This window comes from Chaetura pelagica, unplaced genomic scaffold, assembly GCF_000747805.2.
Source record: "Chaetura pelagica isolate M959 unplaced genomic scaffold, ChaPel_1.0 scaffold254, whole genome shotgun sequence".
In the NCBI taxonomy this organism is placed as follows: Eukaryota; Metazoa; Chordata; class Aves; order Apodiformes; family Apodidae; genus Chaetura; species Chaetura pelagica.
Window position 1 is genome coordinate 1,592,175 of NW_009952963.1, and position 17,623 is coordinate 1,609,797.

The window sequence follows — 17,623 nt, forward strand, 5'->3', positions numbered from 1 at the left end:
CCCATCCAACCTGCCCTTCAACACTGCCAGGGATGGGGCAGCCACAGCTTCCCTGGGCAACCTGGGCCAGGGTCTCACCACCCTCACAGCAAAGAATTTCCCCCTCATGTCTCACCTCAATCTCCCTCTTCCAATTTTAATCCATCCCCCCTTGTTCTCTCCCTCCCTGCCCTTGTCCCAAGCCCCTCCCCAGCTTTCCTGGAGCCCCTTCAGGCACTGGAAGCTGCTCTAAGGTCTCCCTGGAACCTTCTCTTCTCCAGGCTCAACACCCCAACTCTCCCAGCCTGGCTCCAGAGCTGCTCCAGCCCTCCCAGCATCTCCATGGCCTCCTCTGCACTCACTTCAGGAGAAATCTGCCCCATGTCAAACCCCACACCTATATATTCTCTTTTCCCTAATGAAAAGCTTGATGGGGTGGAAGGGGGAGGATAAAAAGCCTGGGCAGCTATTCCCACTGGGATGCCAGCAGCTCCCAGTGCTACCAGGGCCCCAAGTCCCTCCAGCCCTACCAAGGGATAATCAGGATGGCTTTCCCAGGGATTTACCACCCCCAAAACCTCCTGGTCAAGGGAAGCAGGTCTTCCCCAAACCACCCCCTCAGCACCCCGAGACTGAGCAGGGGAACCCTCCTTGTTCCTTCTCTCCTCTTTGCTGTGCCAGTTAGCAAGCACAGAACTGCCTTCCCCTCCACTCCCATTGCTCCCAACCAAGGCACCAGGTGTTTTGCTTCCTCCTCAGACACTGGGAAGCACTGGGAAGCACCCTCCACAGAGCAGGAGCAGGGAGGAAAGCAGCAGCCCAAAGCTTGGTGGCTCTGCCATGACACACCAAGCACCAACATCCATCAGTTCTTGGTCCCACCAGGGGCATCCCAGTACTTTTCCCAACAAACTCCATCTCCAGATTGAACCTTTCCACCAATACCCCAAAGAAACCCCACAACAAACAAACCAAAAAGCCCAACAAGGAGGCAGAGAATCACCTTGAGTGAGGTCCCCAGCCTGGAGCTGCAGGAACCCAGCTCCTGCTTTGCCCTGAGGAGCCTCCATGGAGCAAAATGAGAGGTGACTCAGCCCCTCTGCTCTGCTCAGACCCCACCTGGAGAGCTGTGTCCAGCTCTGGGGTTGTTGGAGAGGGTTGAAGAGGGTCCAGAGAAGGACCAAGGTGCTCCAAGGGCTGGAGCAGCTCTGGAGCCAGGCTGGGAGAGTTGGGGTGTTGAGCCTGGAGAAGAGAAGGCTCCAGGGAGACCTTAGAGCAGCTTCCAGTGCCTGAAGGGGCTCCAGGAAAGCTGGGGAAGGACTTTTCATCAGAGCAGACAGTGATAGGACAAGGGGTGATGGTTTTAAACTGAGAGAGGGGAGATTGAGGTGAGAGATGAGGAAGGAATTCTCCACTCTTAGGGTGGGGAGGAACTGGGATGGGCTGCCCAGGGAGGCTGTTGATGCCCCATCCCTGGAGGGTTTTAGGGCCAGGTTGGAGGAGGTTTGTGCCACCTGGTCTGGTGGTTCCTGCTCATGGCAGGGGGGCTGGAGCTGGGGGAGCTTTGAGGTCCCTTCCAACCTGGATGATTCTATGAAAACTGAGGAAAGAGAAAAGCCCTGAAGAGCAGAAGCTCCCCTCATCTCATGCTCACTATCCCCACCTGATGGAAGCTCCATCCTTGGATGGGCACTACTTAGGCAGCAAAATTCCCCCCCCCCAGCAGCTGGCAGACCAGATAACTGCAGCCAGCACAGCCAGAGGGATGGAGGAGGAGGTGGAAGGAGGGGGGAGAGGAAAATCAGCCTCCCCCAAAAGTAGCTCCAACTCCATCACTGGTTCAGAAATTACAAAAAAAACCAACAACCCAAACAACCAAGTTATTTAGGAAAAAAAAAAAAAGCCAATTCCATGCATTTTTTATTTGGAGGAGATAGTGTTGGAGGAGAGGAGCTATTTTACAGCTGCAGGGAACTGAGCTGAGAGGCAGGTGAATGCAGAGCAGCCACCTGCCCCAGAGCCTTATCTAAAGCTCTGCTTACAAACAAGTCCTCTGAAAAAATCCTGCCTGTTTCAGGGGGCATTTGGTGCCTTCTGAAAGAGAATCTGCCCGCAGGGGGCTGGAGGGGGGTCCCAAGGGGGGTGTGAAGGAGCTTTAACCTCTTCTTTCCTTTTGAAGGAGCCAAATCTATTCCCTCTCTCTCTCTCTCTCTCTCTCAGGATTTTCCTGCTCTTGTTTTGAACTTTAGGAAGGGAGTGAAATTTCAAAAGGAAGCCCTTCTTCTGAGGAGAGGCAAAAGGCTTTTGATGGAGCCTTAGAACCCAGCTCCACTTTGGAAGAGTAATGATCATTACTGTTAATGAGACCAGCTGAATCATGTTGCCCCAGGAGGGGGTGGGTTTCCCTGGGCAGCCCCTTCCTTGGCAAGGCAGGGAGATGCTGACCCATGGAGGTCCCTCCCCAGCCCCAAAGAGCATCTCAAAGTCTTGAGGAGGCTCCAAAAAGATGTAAGGCACCATGCTGAGATGTCACTCAACAGCCAGGGGACGAGCTGGCACCAGCAGGAGGTCTTGGTGGGACCATCTCTTAGAGGGGCACTTCATCCCAGGCTTTCCCTTCAATCCCCACTTCCATCCCCTAGGAAAGCTCTAGGAAAAGTGCTTCACCCCCCCAAGCCCTGCTGCTCCAAGTACCTCCCCCAAGAACTCACAGCCCAAAGGGAAAGATTTGGAAACACTTAAAGCACAAAGGAGAACTTCTCCCTGGAGCATCCCCAGCCAGAGGAACCACTGAAAGTGCTCCCACAGGGATTTGCTGCTCCAACAGGGAAGAGCAGCTCTTACTTGACCACCAAACACCCTTGCAGAGGACCAAGCTGCTGCCTTCCTTGGGATATTTTAGTCTCCTCCCTGACCCATCTCACACCCCAGGCTGCCCAAAGCCACCCTGTCTCCAGGCAGAAGATATATAGACTGGTTGAATGTAAATATTAATACACCTATTGACTTTCCTGTTGTCACTCATTAGAGATCCAGCCAACCTGATGGCCAAGTATTGATTCCCAAGGAGTAGATTCCCAGGGGTCAATCCATCCTGCTCCAGCCCTTGGCAGCAAGTCAATACCTATTTATGCTATGATCTATGAGCTCCATTACTTCCAACTGCTGGGAAAAGGGGCAGAGGGGAGGGAACAGGAGCAAGAGGCAGGGCAGGAGAAGATGCTTTGGCTCCCAACGTCGGTGCTCGAAGGTGGGGAGGGTTGAGAGGGCAGAACTTCATGGGTTCTGCTCCCAAAATCCACCCATGAGTGAGGACAGAAGGGTCAAACTCTAAAGGCATCTTGGAAATGCCCAGCTCTGGGATGTTTGGCTCCAGCCCAGCATGGAGGAAAACAATGTGGCTGCTCTGTGCCTCAGTTTCCCTCCTGTTGAGTGGGATTAGAGTTCCTGCTTGACTCTCCAGGGCAGGAGAGAAGGTTGATGGGTGTATTTTGAGACTGTTGGGTTGCAGTGAGGACAAAAAGCCAAGTTGTTGCTCCTTCAAGCCCAAATGGCCAACATTGCTCCCCAGAGAGAACAAAGGGCCAGCTGCAAGCTGGGGATGGGAGAGGGAGCAAGAGCAACCTCTGTTTTCACCTTGGGTATCTCCTGTGAGAAGAAAGCTTGGGTTTATGTTCCTCCTCAATGCTCAGCTCCCCAGCACTAACCACCAGCTCCAGGGAAGGCTTTGGGAGATGCTCCCTGTCCAGCAGGAACACTCCAAGCTCCTCTGCTGAAAGGCACCTTGGACAAATGGATTCTCTTGATATTGTCCTGCCATGGTCAAGCTTCATCCCTGATGTGTTCTTCACCTTCTCTCCTTAGTCTTCCTGATGCAGGGCCATCAACCACAGCCACACTGCCCCAGGTGGGAACCCTGGTGAGCAGAGAGGGCCCAAAACCCAGCCAGAAGCACCTGGAAGTGCCAACCCCAAGGTCTTTGCATGGGCTCCCTGTGCCACGTTGCAGCCCCTCACTAAACCCCAAGCAACCACCTGAGAAAAGCTGCACCAACCCCCCCCCACAAGGAGCAGTTTCCCAGAAGGAACAGCCAGGAACCTAAAACCTGGCAGTTTCTCCAACCCATCACCTTCATGGGTGGCTCAAGCCACGTTAATATCAAGAGAAAACTGTGAGACTTTGTCCCTGGAAGGACCTCCTGGGTCCTGAACCTTCACACCCTCTCCCCACGCTGCCACCAACGGGGACCAGGAACCCCAAGGAACCGACACGATCTTCCCCAGGCTTGGTCTCATTCAAGCCTGGCAAAAAAAAACAACTTGTCATTTGTCTGCTTGCAGCACAAGTGACATTTTTTTTGGCCTCCAGCCCTTGCAGTTCCATGGGACTGGGCACTTTTGATGCTGTTCCACACCATCCATCACCCGCCGCTCCGGGCACCGCGGCTCCCGCCCGCTGCTGCTCAAGACTAATTAAGATGAATGTTAACTGTCCCCACTGCTCATTACCCAAGAGAAAATCTATTAGCAGCTCTGATGGAAGCACTCCGTGGAGTCACCAACCTCCCATGGTCAAAAGATGCTGAGTTTCTTCCTTTCCAACCCCGATGGGCACGTTCCGAGACAACCCAAGGATCAGAGAAGGGTTTGGGTTGGAAGAGACTTTAAAGGTCATCAAGTCCAAGCCTTCTGCAGTCAGAAGGAACCTCTTCAACTAGATCAGGTTGCTCGGAGCCTCAACTAACCTAACCTGGAATGTTTCCAGGGATTGAGTTTCTATCACCTCCCTGGGCAACCTGGGCCAGGCTCTCACCACCCTCACAGCAAAGAATTTCCTCCTCATGTCCAACCTCAGTCTCCCGTCTTCTAGTTTTAATCCCTTCCCCCTCATCCCATCACTCCATGCCCTTGTCCCAAGTCCCTCCCCAGCTTTCCTGGAGCCCCTTCAGGCACTGGAAGCTGCTCTAAGGTCTCCCTGGAGCCTTCTCTTCTCCAGGCTCAACACCCCAACTCTCCCAGCCTGGCTCCAGAGCTGCTCCAGCCCTTCCATCATCTCTGTGGCCTCCTCTGGGCTCTCTCCAACAGCTCCATGTCCTTCCTGTGTTGGGGACCCCAGCCCTGGCCCCAGCCCTGCAGGGGGGCTCAGCAGAGCAGAGGGGACAATCCCCTCCCTGGCCCTGCTGGTCACACTGCTGGGGATGCAGCCCAGGACACGGGTGGGTTCTGGGCTCCTGCTGAGCTTCTCCTCCCCCAGCACCCCAAAGTCCTTCTCCTCAGGGCTGCTCTCCATCCATCCATCCATCCATCCATCCATCCATCCATCCATCCTTCCATCCATCCATCCCCCAGCCTGTACTGATACTAGGGATCACCCTGACCCAGGTGCAGGACCTTGCACTTGGCCTTGATGAACCTCATGAAGCTCCAGTTCTCCAGCTTGACCAGATCCTTCTGGGTGGCAATGATGTCCCTCTGGATGGGATTCCATCCCTTGGGAATATCAACAACATAACTCATCATCTGCTAAAATGAGGGTGCCCTCAACCCCTCTATGTCATTCATGATGAGACTGAACAGTCCTGGTGTCCAACACCTGGTCAGACCAATGGTCAGTGCACCAAAAATCAGAGCATGAACCCGAAGCCATTGCTGAGTTGCTGCCTCAGTTTCCCCCTCCCTAATGTCACCAGGCAGCCCTCCCAAGTTATCCCCATGGGCTGTGATGTTTGGAGGGGGGAGATTTCTCTCCTCTAATGAGGAACATCAGAGGAACATCCTTGAAAGACACGAACCAGGCAGGAAGGACAACATAGGGACGTGGGAAAGCAAAAATAAACTCATCTATAAATAACCCAGCTCTGGGTGGCACGAGGTGGCAAAGCCCCTTCCAGGGACAGGCAGCTGCTCCCAGGAAACTAGCAGGAAAAGGGAGATTTCTTTAAATTCAACAAGAAAGGGTTTGGTTTGGGGTTTTTTTTGGTTCTTAGTGGGGGAAAAAAATGTCCTCTGAGCACGCAGGGGAAAAGGAGCCTCTTCTGCACATAAAGTCACTTCAGCCCCAGGGAGGAGCAGGCAAGGAAATTGAGACACCCTGGGTTTGTGGCTGGAATCAGCCCCATCAGGCAGCTTGGACTGGTTTTATTCCCCCCCTTCTCCAAGCAAAGTCCAGTTTAAAGTCGTTCCCATAAAGCCACTGGGAGAACTTGAGTCCCTCAGGAAACTTCTTGTTTGCAGAGGGATATTCCCCCTGCAGGGGGTCACCAGGCTCCATCCTCCCCCAGTGCCACATCCTGGGCTGTTCCTAGTATTCTGGAACATTCCCAGTATCCTGGAACATTCCCAATATCCTCGACCATTCCCAGTCCAGCTCACACCATATTATTCTCTTCCCAGACTCCCTACATTGCCTGAACAGCAGCTCCCACCTGGAGGAGCCTCCATGGCTGTTATATCCCTTAGGAAAGCCTTCCCTATTCCAGGAAGGAGGGCCAGATAAGGAAAGACCCGTGGGGTGGAGACCTTGGCTTGGTAAGAAGGTTTTTCCCCACAGGAGATGATCAGAGATGTCCTAAGAAACCCCCAGAAATGTTCAACCAAGGATAGACCAGCCAAGGTCCATGGAGAAGGGAACATCCCTGCACTGTCAGCCCAGGAAATTCAAGGGATACTTTGCCCCAAGAAGCCCAGAGGTGCCTCCTGGGGAAGCCCCAGCAGAGCAGAGCCCCAGGAGAAGCAATTCTGTCTGGAAATGACTTCCAGAAGTCCTGGGCTTCCCAAAAATCCCTTGAGGCTCTGAGCTCCATTCCAGCATCTCCTTTTTCCCTGCATCCTCATGGCCAGCCCAGCACTGGACACAAACCAATTGCACCTCAGAAATCCCAAGAAGTCCCATCAAACAGGAGAAAACCAAAAGCAACCAGGTTCTCCCAGTTGTAATTGAGAAACTACCATGATGTGGGGGCTGCAAAGGGCTTGTTGAATCATGAAATGGTTTGGGTTGGAAGGGACCTGAAAGTTCATCTAGATCCAACCCCCGTGCAAGGGCAGGGACACCTCCCACCAGCCCAGGCTGCTCCAAGCCCCATCCAACCTGCCCTTCAACACTGCCAGGGATGGGGCAGCCACAGCTTCTCTGGGCAACCTGGGCCAGGGTCTCACCACCCTCACACCAAAGAATTTCCTCCTCATGTCCAACCTCAATCTCCCCTCTTCCAATTTTAATCCATTCCCTCTCATTCCACCCCTCCCTGCCCTTGTCCCAAGCCCCTCCCCAGCTTTCCTGGAGCCCCTTCAGGCACTGGCAGCTGCTCTAAGGTCTCCCTGGAGCCTTCTCTTCTCCAGGTGCCACTGGGGCAGAGCAGAAGCCACGCCATGAAAAGCCACCAAACTGGGGTTGAAATCCTTGGTCATTAAGCAAGAGTGGGGGGCAGAGCAAAGTCCCCACCCTGGCACCCAAAGAGCTGCCCCAGCTGGGATTGAAGAACCAGGAGCTGCTGCTTCCCAGGGGATCTTAGGAAGGGCTGATGCAGCATTTCATGGTTAAGAGCTGCTGGCAGTGTTGCCATCCCAGCCCAGACTTTGGAAAACGCTGCCAGGAGTAGGTTAGAAGTTCAACCTCACCCCAGGGAAGCTTCTTGAAGAGCAGGTAACCTCTGGTGGGACTCCAAGCAGCCCCATGGGAAGCCCCACAGCTCCATACCTGGCCTAGAGGTGAGGGGAATGACTGAGGACACAGAAATCAATGTGTTTCACCAGCCTGAAGCCTCTCCCTCCTGAGGCCACAGGGGTTCTGTGGTTGCCCACCCATGGGAGGAGAACACTGAGGTGCTTGATGCCACCTTTCCCACCAGGCGTGTGGGTGACAGCAGGTACCAGCAAGACCTTGAGTCCCAGGCAGCTCTGGAGGTGTTGGAGGTGGTTTGGGAGACTCTGAACCCCAGCTTGCTCCCCAGCCAAGAAGTTCCCACCCCTGCACCCTGCAATGTCCCCAGCAGCTCTTCAGCTCCCCAGTCTCCCTCCTAAAGCCCCATCCCAAACTCATTCCTATCAGTCCCAGTTTGGGGTGGACCAGAAAGAACAGCTTTGGGCAAAGGAGAAACCACTCCAGGAGGCCATGACTTCTCTTGCAAGGTTTCCCACCTCCTCTGGAGTGAGGACACCTGCATAGACATGCTCCAGTCTCGTGGAGCACCACATCTCCTTGCAGGCACCTGGATTCCCCACCCCTGCTGCCCTTCAGAGGAGCCAGCTGAAGACTTCAGACACCTGAGCTGCCACCAGAGCACCAAATGAATCCTGAAACCTGGTGTCCACATGCAAGCAGCTCCTTTCCATGCAGATTCCAGACCCTATCACCAGGACCTCACCAGGGCATGGTACAAAAAACAAACCCAGAACAAAAGCTCCTGATCCCATCACATCCATCCTGGTTCAAACTGCCCCTGGTTGAGCTACATCCTTCCCATCTTGAGCTCCTCTTCTACAGAAGATAAACCCATCTCTTTGAAATGGGTTTGCTCTCTCCTTCTGCAGCATCAACCACAGCAGATGGAGAACATCCCTCCCTTGGGCATGGAAGCTTTGCTTCCTGGGAATGTTCTACTGCAGGAAGGCGTTTTGGAAGAGCAAACACGACTCCAACTGAGCACGAGTGCTCCAGCTGAGCAACCAACTCCTTTCCATGCAGATTCCAGACCCTGTCACCCAGCCAGGGACCTCACCAGGGCATGGTACAAAAAACAAAGCCAGAACAAAACCTGCTGATCCCATCACATCCATCCTGGTTCAAACTGCCCCTGGTTGAGATACACCTTTCCCATCTTGAGCTCCTCTTCTACAGGAGATAAATCCAATCTCTTTGATGGGTTTGCTCTCTCCTTCTGCAGCACCAACCACAGCAGATGGAGAACATCCCTCCCTTGGGCTTTGCCTCCTGGGAACGTCCCACCGCGGGAAGGCGTTTTGGAAGAGCAAACACGGCTCCAGCCGAGCACGAGGGGAGCTTACCTGGTGATGATGGCCAGGTGGGGAGGGCTCATGCAAGCTCCCATGAAGAGCACCACGTTCTCGTGGCGGGTTTGCCGATAGGCCATCACCTCCCTCTTGAAGGCCTTCAGCTGGTCCTCGTTGTCCCGCTCGATGTCGATCAGCCGGATGGCCACCTCCCCGTGCCAGCGGCCGTGGAACACCTGCCCGAAACGGCCCTTGCCAATCAGCTCCCCCACCTCCAGCTGCTCGAAGGGGATGTCCCACTCCTGCAGGAAGATGCTGGTCTGGCTGGCCTTGCGGGGGAAGTTGCGGGCTGAGAGGAGGGAGAGGTTCATCTCTTCGAAGTCGTCCTCGGATTCTTGGATCTCCTCGGGGCCTTCCTCGTTCTGCAATAAAAAGAAACCCCTGTGGCCAAGGAGGACAACTTGGGTAAAATTGTCCCCAAGTCTCTTACTGCTCATTCAGACCCACAGGAGCTGGGCAGGGACCTTCTGGAGGTGACTGGGTGGGCTGGTTTTCTGCCGACCCAGCAGAAAGCCAGACCTGGCAGGGTTAAGGCTGGGGGTGAAGAGAAGAGCACAGCCCTCCAGGGCACGGTTCTTCCCTCAAAAACGTGGTCAGGCCCTGGCCCAGGTTGCCCAGGGAACTGGTGGATTCCCCATCCCTGGAGGGATATCAAAGGTGTGTAGATGTGGTGCTGAGGGACATGGGGCAGTGGTGGCCTTGGCAGGGCTGGGTTAAGGCTTGGACTTGACGATCTTAAAGGGCTTTTCCAACCAAAACCAATTCCATGATTGAGTTGGTTGGGCTGAAAGCAGCATTTCATCCTACCCCTGCCAAGCTGTGCTCCACCTGCTCCCACCCCAGCATCACCAGCACCCCCAGACCAGTCTGGTTTTCCCCTCAATGCTCTCCTCAGGATCTACAACACCCACAAAAAGCTCCATCCCCCTCCTCCACCTCTTGGCACCCAACACGTCTTGAACCCCATCAAAAGAACGAGGACACGAAGCCCACCAGGGTCCCTCTTCATGGGTGGACTAGGTCAGGCCTGGCTATTAATTCAATGAGCAGCAATTTCACTGCACAGATGATGATGAACTTCACTGGTACCTGTGAAACCTGCCCTAAGAAATACATCTGAAATAAAGGCCCAACAAGCAGAGGAGGAACAAACCCAAGGGTCTCACCTCCGAGGTGGGCTCCACTTCAATTTGAAGCAATGGGTTTCCTTCCAGGCTGTGAGAAGAAGAATCATGGAATCACTGGTGGGTAAAAGCACCTTTTTTTGGGGGTGGAAACATAGATGTCAAGTCCCACTTCCCACAGAACCACCCTGCCCATCAGGACCATCAGGATCAGGGAGAAGAAGTTCCAAGCTCAGTGCTGATTTGGGAGAGCAGCCCCTTCCCACCCATGCCCTGGGCACCCCAGCCTTGGGTGCTCACACCTGATGGGGGTGGAGAGAGGAGATGAGCAATATTAGAGGTCCTGTTCACTGATATTGGCTGCAGGAAGTTCCAGGCTGGGTTTGGTGACGTGGGAGCATGTGAGCAGGTCTCCATCCACATCTCCAAGTGCTCCAGAGGATGGGCCATTGCTGCACCTCTCGGGGAGGTGGCACCTCCAGCCAACCCAAGCTCAGGGACAGATTTACACCCTGGCAGCTTGTGGCCCCACAGGGCAGTGCTGGGGCATCTTCAGGTGGTCATCAGGGTGGTCACCTCCCCAACAAATGCCAGCCATGGTGACAAGTGTGGCTGGTTGGCAGCCAGAAGAGAAGAAAATGGGTTTTCCAATGATTTGTTGAGGAGCAGAGGCCTCCAAGACCCTCCCTGCAGCAAGACCACCCCAATTTGTCCTGTTTTCCAGGGCCAGGAGTTTTTCCTCCATGCTTACACAGCACCTCCCACCACCAGCTCCACCACCAGGGGCTGGCTCCACCCAACAGTTACCAGGGAATTAGGGAAATCCTGTGGGGAAGATCAGCTGGAGCAGCTCAGGTGGCTTCAGGCGTGGTATAAATACGTTATAAATTGTTCTGCTCAGTAACATAAAGAGCAGCATCATCTCCCAGTAGCACCAAGGATCACCAGAGAGGCATAACACTCCTCAAGCCACTCAGGCTGGTCTTGTGCTTCCCACCCCATTCCATCACCACTAAATTGCTTCAAATCCCAGAGGAGACACTGGTGCTTGTCCAAAAGGAGGCACCTCCAGCATTTGCAGCAACACGGAAAGGCCAAGGAGATGCTGTTGGTTTCTACCACCCATCCAGATGGGTGGGTTGCAGGAGCAACCTCCTCCTGCCTGATCTTTAGCCCAGGATGCCTCTCTCAGGAATATACCCCAGTGGTTAATCCAGCCAGCTCTGGGATAACCTCCACGGCTCCTGTGGGTTCTCTGCAGTGGTGGGACCACGGAGTCTGCGCATGGAAAGTAGGTTTCCCACAAAACCTGACCCCTTGCTTTAGGCAGGGAAGGAAAAAGAGAAAGGAAAAGGCTTTGATGTCAGCACTCTGCCATTAATTCCCCAGATGGGGACAACAGTTCTGTCCCCATCCCTCCCACCACCTCCCCCAGGCAGAGCCAAGATCTGCTGGACCCTCCAGGCAGGCACCAATGCCATTGGGAAGATGTGGGTGGTGGAACCATCTTGTCAAACTCCTGCCCTGGAATATCCCTCAGGACTGGAATGGAGGAAAAAGAACCAGCAAATGACACCCCGAGCTGGGGGGGCTGTAAGGGAGGGGAGGACACAGGCAGGAGGACCTGGGGGAAGGTGGGATTCAGACCCCAGGTGGGCAGAGTGAGTCCTGACACTTCTGATGGGAAATGAGCTTTGAGAAGCAGAATCTAAGTTGGTTGGACTTGAAATGATGGCAGGTGGGGCTGCCAGAAAACCTTCCTTCCAACCCTGCCCTCCCTGGAAGTGTTCAAGGGCAGGTTGGATCACGGGGGTTGGAAGGGATGTTGGGAGATCGTTGAATTCAACCCCCCTGCCAGAGCAGGAGCATCACAGGATCTACAGCAGATCCCTCAGAAAGGCATCCAGGCAGGTCTGGGAAGTCTCCAGAGAAGGAGACTCCACAGCCTCTCTGGGCAGCCTGTCCCAGGGCTCTGTCACCCTCACAGGAAAGAAGTTCTTCCTCATGTTGAGGTGGAACTTCCTGGGCTCCAGTTTGAATCCATTGCCCCTTGTCCTGTCACAGGGCACAAGTGACAAGAGCTTGTCCTGCCTTCTTGACACCCACTCTTCAGAGATTTATGTACATTAATAAGATCCCCTCTCAGTCTTCTCTTCTCCTCCTGGATGGGGCTTGGAGCAACCTAGTTTAAGTGGGAGGTGTCCAGAGGAGGCCACAGAGCTGCTGGGAGGGCTGGAGCAGCTCTGGCGCCATGCTGGGAGAGCTGGGGTGTTGAGCCTGGAGAAGAGAAGGCTCCAGGGAGACCTTAGAGCAGCTTCCAGGGCCTGAAGGGGCTCCAGGAAAGCTGGGGAGGGACTTGGGACAAGGGCAGGGAGGGATGGGGTGAGGGGGATGGATTAAAACTGGAAGAGAGAGATTTAGGTTGGACATGAGGAGGAAATTGTTGGGTGTGAGGGTGGTGAGAGCCTGGCCCAGGCTGCCCAGGGAAGCTGTGGCTGCCCCATCCCTGGCAGTGTTGAAGGGCAGGTTGGATAGGGCTTGGAGCAGCCTGGGCTGGTGGGAGGTGTCCCTGCCCATGCAGGGGGGTTGGATCTAGATGATCTTCAAGGTCCCTTCCAACTCAAACCAGACTGAGTTTTCATCTCCAAGACTCCAGTTTTTGGGTTCCAATCCAATAAAAGCTTCATCTCTTGGGCTTTGGTGTCTCGTGGGTTTTGCCTTGGACTGAAAGTCTAATTTTTATACTCTTTTCTTCCTGATGACAAAGCCCTGGGTGGGTGCATCCCTGTGGGTTAGAGACCCATCCCCTGCCCTCTCCTGCCCACCCTTCCCCTCCCCGAGACCCCAGGTGGGTCCATGAGCTGGGTCAGGGCAGCAGGAGCATCACAACCTGCCCAAGAGGTGTCCCTGCACCCCAAACTGGTCCTGCCGAGCCAAGGGAGCACCCACGGGTGCCCAGAGGAGGTGGGGGGTGGAGGATGGGCTAGCTGGGAGGGGGAAGGTGGCCAGGAGAAGGCACTCACATGGGGTTGGAGTTGACAGGGTGGAGGATGACCTGTGGGGCTCGGGTCGGCGTCTCGGGCACCACATCTGGGGAGGAGAGAGCAGGGTGAGAGTGGGGACCCCCAGAGCCCCTCCCAGTACCAGGGACACCCAGGAGAACCAAATCCCAGTGGAAAAAATCTCCCTTCATCCCCAGGACCAAGGTGGTTACACCCTTAACTAGAGCTGGGTGTGACCTGGGGCCACCAAACCCACCAGCACCTTGGGAGAGGAAGGTTTGGCCACAATAAGATGGGGTTTGAGGAGAAATCCCTCCCCAGCCCAACCTCCCCACATAAACCCAAGGTTAGCAGAGCTGGTTGGACACCCACCTCACCTAAGGGTGAAGGAGCCATGGCCAGACCCTGCCACTCTCCCAGCATGTCTCAGCACCCTTACCTGAGAGACCTTCCAGGAGGTCTTACCTGGGAAAATGAACTGCTGCTTGTACTTGTAGTAGTGGGATGCTGGAAGAGAGGAAAGGGGGGTTAGATACCTGCAGAACCAGCTCCTGGAGACACTCCAACCTGCACCATGGAACACCAGGTCCAGGTCCCAACCCCCATCACTCCAGGGGATGCCACCCATGATTGCACATGAGGTTTCCCAGGCCAAAAAGATTCAGACCTTAACCCTCTAACGACCTGGCTGGGCAATAACTTCATTTTTGCCACCATCAGCTACTGCTCCAGGTCAGTCATGAAGGTTTGGGAGGTGCTGATGTCACCTGCAAAGCCAAGCCAGTGCTGCAGGAGGGCTCTGGGTGGTGGCACCAAGGGCTGATGTGCCTCAGGGCAGGCAGGTCATGGGCAAGAAGCAGGACAGAGCTTGGCACCAGCTCAGGAGGAACCTTCTCTTTGAGCTTCAAGACCCCAAAGACCCTCAGCTTCTCCTCTACACCCTGAAGACCAACCCCAGCTCTGCAGTGGGACCTGAGAGCCCCTGAGCCAAGACCAAAGGAACTTTCAAGATAATTCTGGCAGAAAAAGGTCATGGCCTCACCAGGTCCAAGCTCAGATCCTAAAGCCCCAAGATGAGCATCTTGATGAGGTGAGAACTCCCAGCGTGGGGAGATGAAAGCAGAGTGAGGTCCTGCTTTGTGTCAGAGCAGTCACAAGGTTCTGCTCATCCCAGGCACTGGAGCAAGAAGCAACCACCCCCCTCTGAGGGGCTGATCCTGCCCTGCTCTCACCCTGCCAGGAGGTCTCCCCATCTGGAGCTGCCACTGCCCACCACGGGCTTCCTGCTGTGGTTTCTGCTTTGAACAACACAAAACCACCTCCAAAAGATCTGCAGGGAGGTCTCTGCTCCAGAAGTGATGCCTGATGGACTCACCAAAGGCTGAACCCTCTGTGCCTTCCCCCCAGACCTAGACAGGGCCCAGGACTTGCCCAGGAGATGATCTGGGGATGTTCTTCACCATTGAGATACATCAGAATGCTTTGGTTTTGGCTGGACCACCAGCAGGTTGGTTCCACCAGCAAGGAAACCACCTGCTTAGCCACACTGTGGACAGTTCTCCCAGCACTTGGGAGGATCCAGGGATGCAGTTGGCAAATTCCTGAGCTAGGGAATGGGAGAGGGAGCTGAGATCCTCCTTGTTGGACAGGTCACAGTGCTCCTTGGGGTGCTCAGAGCTTCCTGCCAGCTCCTCTGGTGTCCTCCTCCAGCATCCCACAGCCTCTCCAAGGCACACCAGGACCTGTGCTGCTTGGTTGGTGAATTCATGTTGGGTTTGGGGTTTTTTTTGTGGTGATGGACTCTGCCAATCCAGTCAATTCCAGATGGATCCAGTCAATTTTCCCTCCTTCACCTCCCTCCTCCTCCTCTCTGGCTGAAGGTTTGTCAAGATGGCAAGGAGGCATCACCACCACCAGTAGGACCAGCAGAGCATGAAGGTGCCCTCTGGTTCCTCTGGAGAAGTAGCCCTGACCATCCTTCCTACAGGACCAAAACCTGGGAGCTTTGGGATGCAGGATGGACCCCAAGGTCCCAGCTGCTGCCCTGTCAAAGAGGCTGGAGGCCACGGGCCAAGCAGGGGTCACCAGTCCCAGACTCCAGCACATCCTCAGTGCAGGAGGAACTTTCCTGGCTATTTAATGTAACTCCCATGTCCTGCAGCCACCACGACCAAACTGCCTCTTCCACTCTCCCTGGAGACTGAGCTCCAGCACCAGATGGGTCCCAGGTACCCAGACTAGACCTGGTGGGACAAGCTTTGTTAGATACCCTCAGCATCAGCTGCTCCCCATCATCACAGCCCACACGTGCTGCCAATAAGCTTGTTGGAGACCCACCACCCCAAAGACACCATGAAGTTACCCAAATCACCCCTGTAGAAGGGTAAGACCTTGTTTCCCTTTTGCTGTTGGGGGCAATGCAAGAAGCCACACAAGCTGGACAAGTCAAATTGTTGCAGCCTCATGTTGCCCAGAGATGTTGTCCTGGCTCCATCCTTGGTCCTGACTCCATCCTTAGTCCTGACTCCATCCTTGGTCCTGGCTCCATCCTTGGTCCTGGCTCCACCCTTAGAGGTTCCAAGACCAAAGGGACTCCAAGTCTTGAGCCCTGACCTTCAAGCAGAAGGTTTGAGTAGAGACTCCCCTCTCCACCTGAATGATCCTGAACCCACCTTTGCTGCTCATCTCTGCTTCCAGCTTTTCCCCCATCCCACTGGAAATCCAAGCAGCTGGAGCAGCCCCTTCCCCCTGAGGACACCCCTGGGACACCAGCCCCTCTGAGGGGGCAAGATGTGGAGGTGAGGAGATCCCTGGAGCCCTCAGCAATGGTACCTGGCAGGTTGAACTGCTTCTGCTGGCGAGGACACTGAGGAGAGGGGTGCAGGGGGGACGGGGGCGTCGCGCTGGGGGGCAGCGGTGGGGCTGGGGAGGAGGGGGTGGAGGAGGTGGTGGAGGAGGGGTTGCTGCTGGAGGCCGGCTGGAAGGGCACTGGGATGTGGTCCTGCAGGACATGGGGATGGAGAGGAGAGGAGAAGAAGGAGAAGAGAAGAGCTGGTCAGAGCCCAACAGTGTCACCCCCCGAGGTGCTCCAGTGACTAGACCTGGTGGGACAAGCTTTGTTAGATACCCTCAGCATCAGCTGCTCCCCATCATCACAGCCCACACGTGCTGCCAATAAGCTTGTTGGAGACCCACCACCCCAAAGACACCATGAAGTTACCCAAATCACCCCTGTAGAAGGGTGAGACCTTGTTTCCCTTTTGCTGTTGGGGCAATGGGTGACAAGCAGGAGCTACGTAGGTTGTCCCAGTCCCCCAGAAGTTCTAGGAGACAACCAGAGCCCCAGTCTGGCCTTTCCCAAACCTATTTGTATTCCCAGTTTGCACCAGTCGCCTGTCCCCAGTCCCTCCAGGCTGTGCACCCATAGCTGAGGGCTCCCCAGACCTCATTGGCTCTGCAGAGCCGTGACCACCAGGAGCAGAGTTGGGGGCTGCATCCCTGGGGCTCAGTCCTGAGGGTCATCAAGGACCTGGCAGCTTCTTCTGACCTTCTCTGAGCCAGGACCTTTCTTGGACCATGGGGGCTGAGTTGAAGCAGAGAAGGATCAACCAAGACACCCCAAGACATCCCTTGCCCTTCACTGACATTCCTAATCAAGGCAAGGACAACAGCTTTGGGTGGTCCTCACCAGGACACACTGCAATGGGTGAGGAAGGACCACCTGGGAGCAAACAGGGAGGAGAACCTGCCTGGAGAGCTCAGATCTGCCACAGACCTGCCCTTCAGCACTGCCAGGGATGGGGCAGCCACAGCTTCCCTGGGCAGCCTGGGCCAGGCTCTCACCACCCTCACAGCAACAAATTCCTTCCCAAGATCCAAACTAACTCTCCCCACTTCCAGTTTCAAGCCATTCCCCACGTCTCATCACTCCATACCCTCGGCCAAAGTCCCTCCCCAGCTTTCCTGACCATCCATGGGTGGATGCAACCCACGCTGGGAAACCCAAGGGCTGGGCAGCATCCTGCCCCAGCTCACCCTCCCTCTGCTCCTTGGATTAGCACCACTCCATGGGACTACTGTTTTCATGTAGACCCCCAAGCAGGTTTCTGGGCAGCTCCTGCCCCCACACCAACCCCCACATTGGTTCCATAGCAGCTGATGTGCCTGAAGACCACGGAGACACCAGCAAGGCTTGATCCTAGCCAGCCAACCAAGGTGCTGAGAGATGTCTCACCCTGAGGACAACCCCATGGGGTCCTCTCCTGCCCCAAACGGCCCCTTTTTGCTTTTAGGTTCTTTCTTTTTTAGGTTCTTTTAGGAAGGACTCTCACCTTGTTGAGCTTGTTGGTCTTGGGGAGGGTCTGGCTGACGTGCAGGTCGGAATATCGGGGGGGTTTCCTCAAGGGGTTGTTGATGTCACAGGGCACAGACTCTGTCCTGACCAACCTCGCTGGATGAAGAAGGGAGAGGAAGAAAAACAAACAAACAAGGGAAGGGGGGGGGGGGG

The 17,623-nt window shown here is 55.1% G+C and overlaps 1 protein-coding gene across 1 annotated transcript in view; it reads right to left on the minus strand.

The window, feature by feature from the left end:
• Nucleotides 1-17,623, minus strand: part of KSR2 (kinase suppressor of ras 2) — a gene marked incomplete at its 5' end in the record, with an annotated part of 65,911 nt that overhangs the window by 21,842 nt on the left and 26,446 nt on the right. The window contains 6 exons of the mRNA XM_009995686.1: nucleotides 8,985-9,352; nucleotides 10,157-10,205; nucleotides 13,138-13,204; nucleotides 13,582-13,623; nucleotides 15,949-16,117; nucleotides 17,448-17,572. Coding sequence (XP_009993988.1) covers nucleotides 8,985-9,352; nucleotides 10,157-10,205; nucleotides 13,138-13,204; nucleotides 13,582-13,623; nucleotides 15,949-16,117; nucleotides 17,448-17,572 — 820 coding nt within the window. The remainder of the gene's footprint in view (nucleotides 1-8,984; nucleotides 9,353-10,156; nucleotides 10,206-13,137; nucleotides 13,205-13,581; nucleotides 13,624-15,948; nucleotides 16,118-17,447; nucleotides 17,573-17,623) is intronic.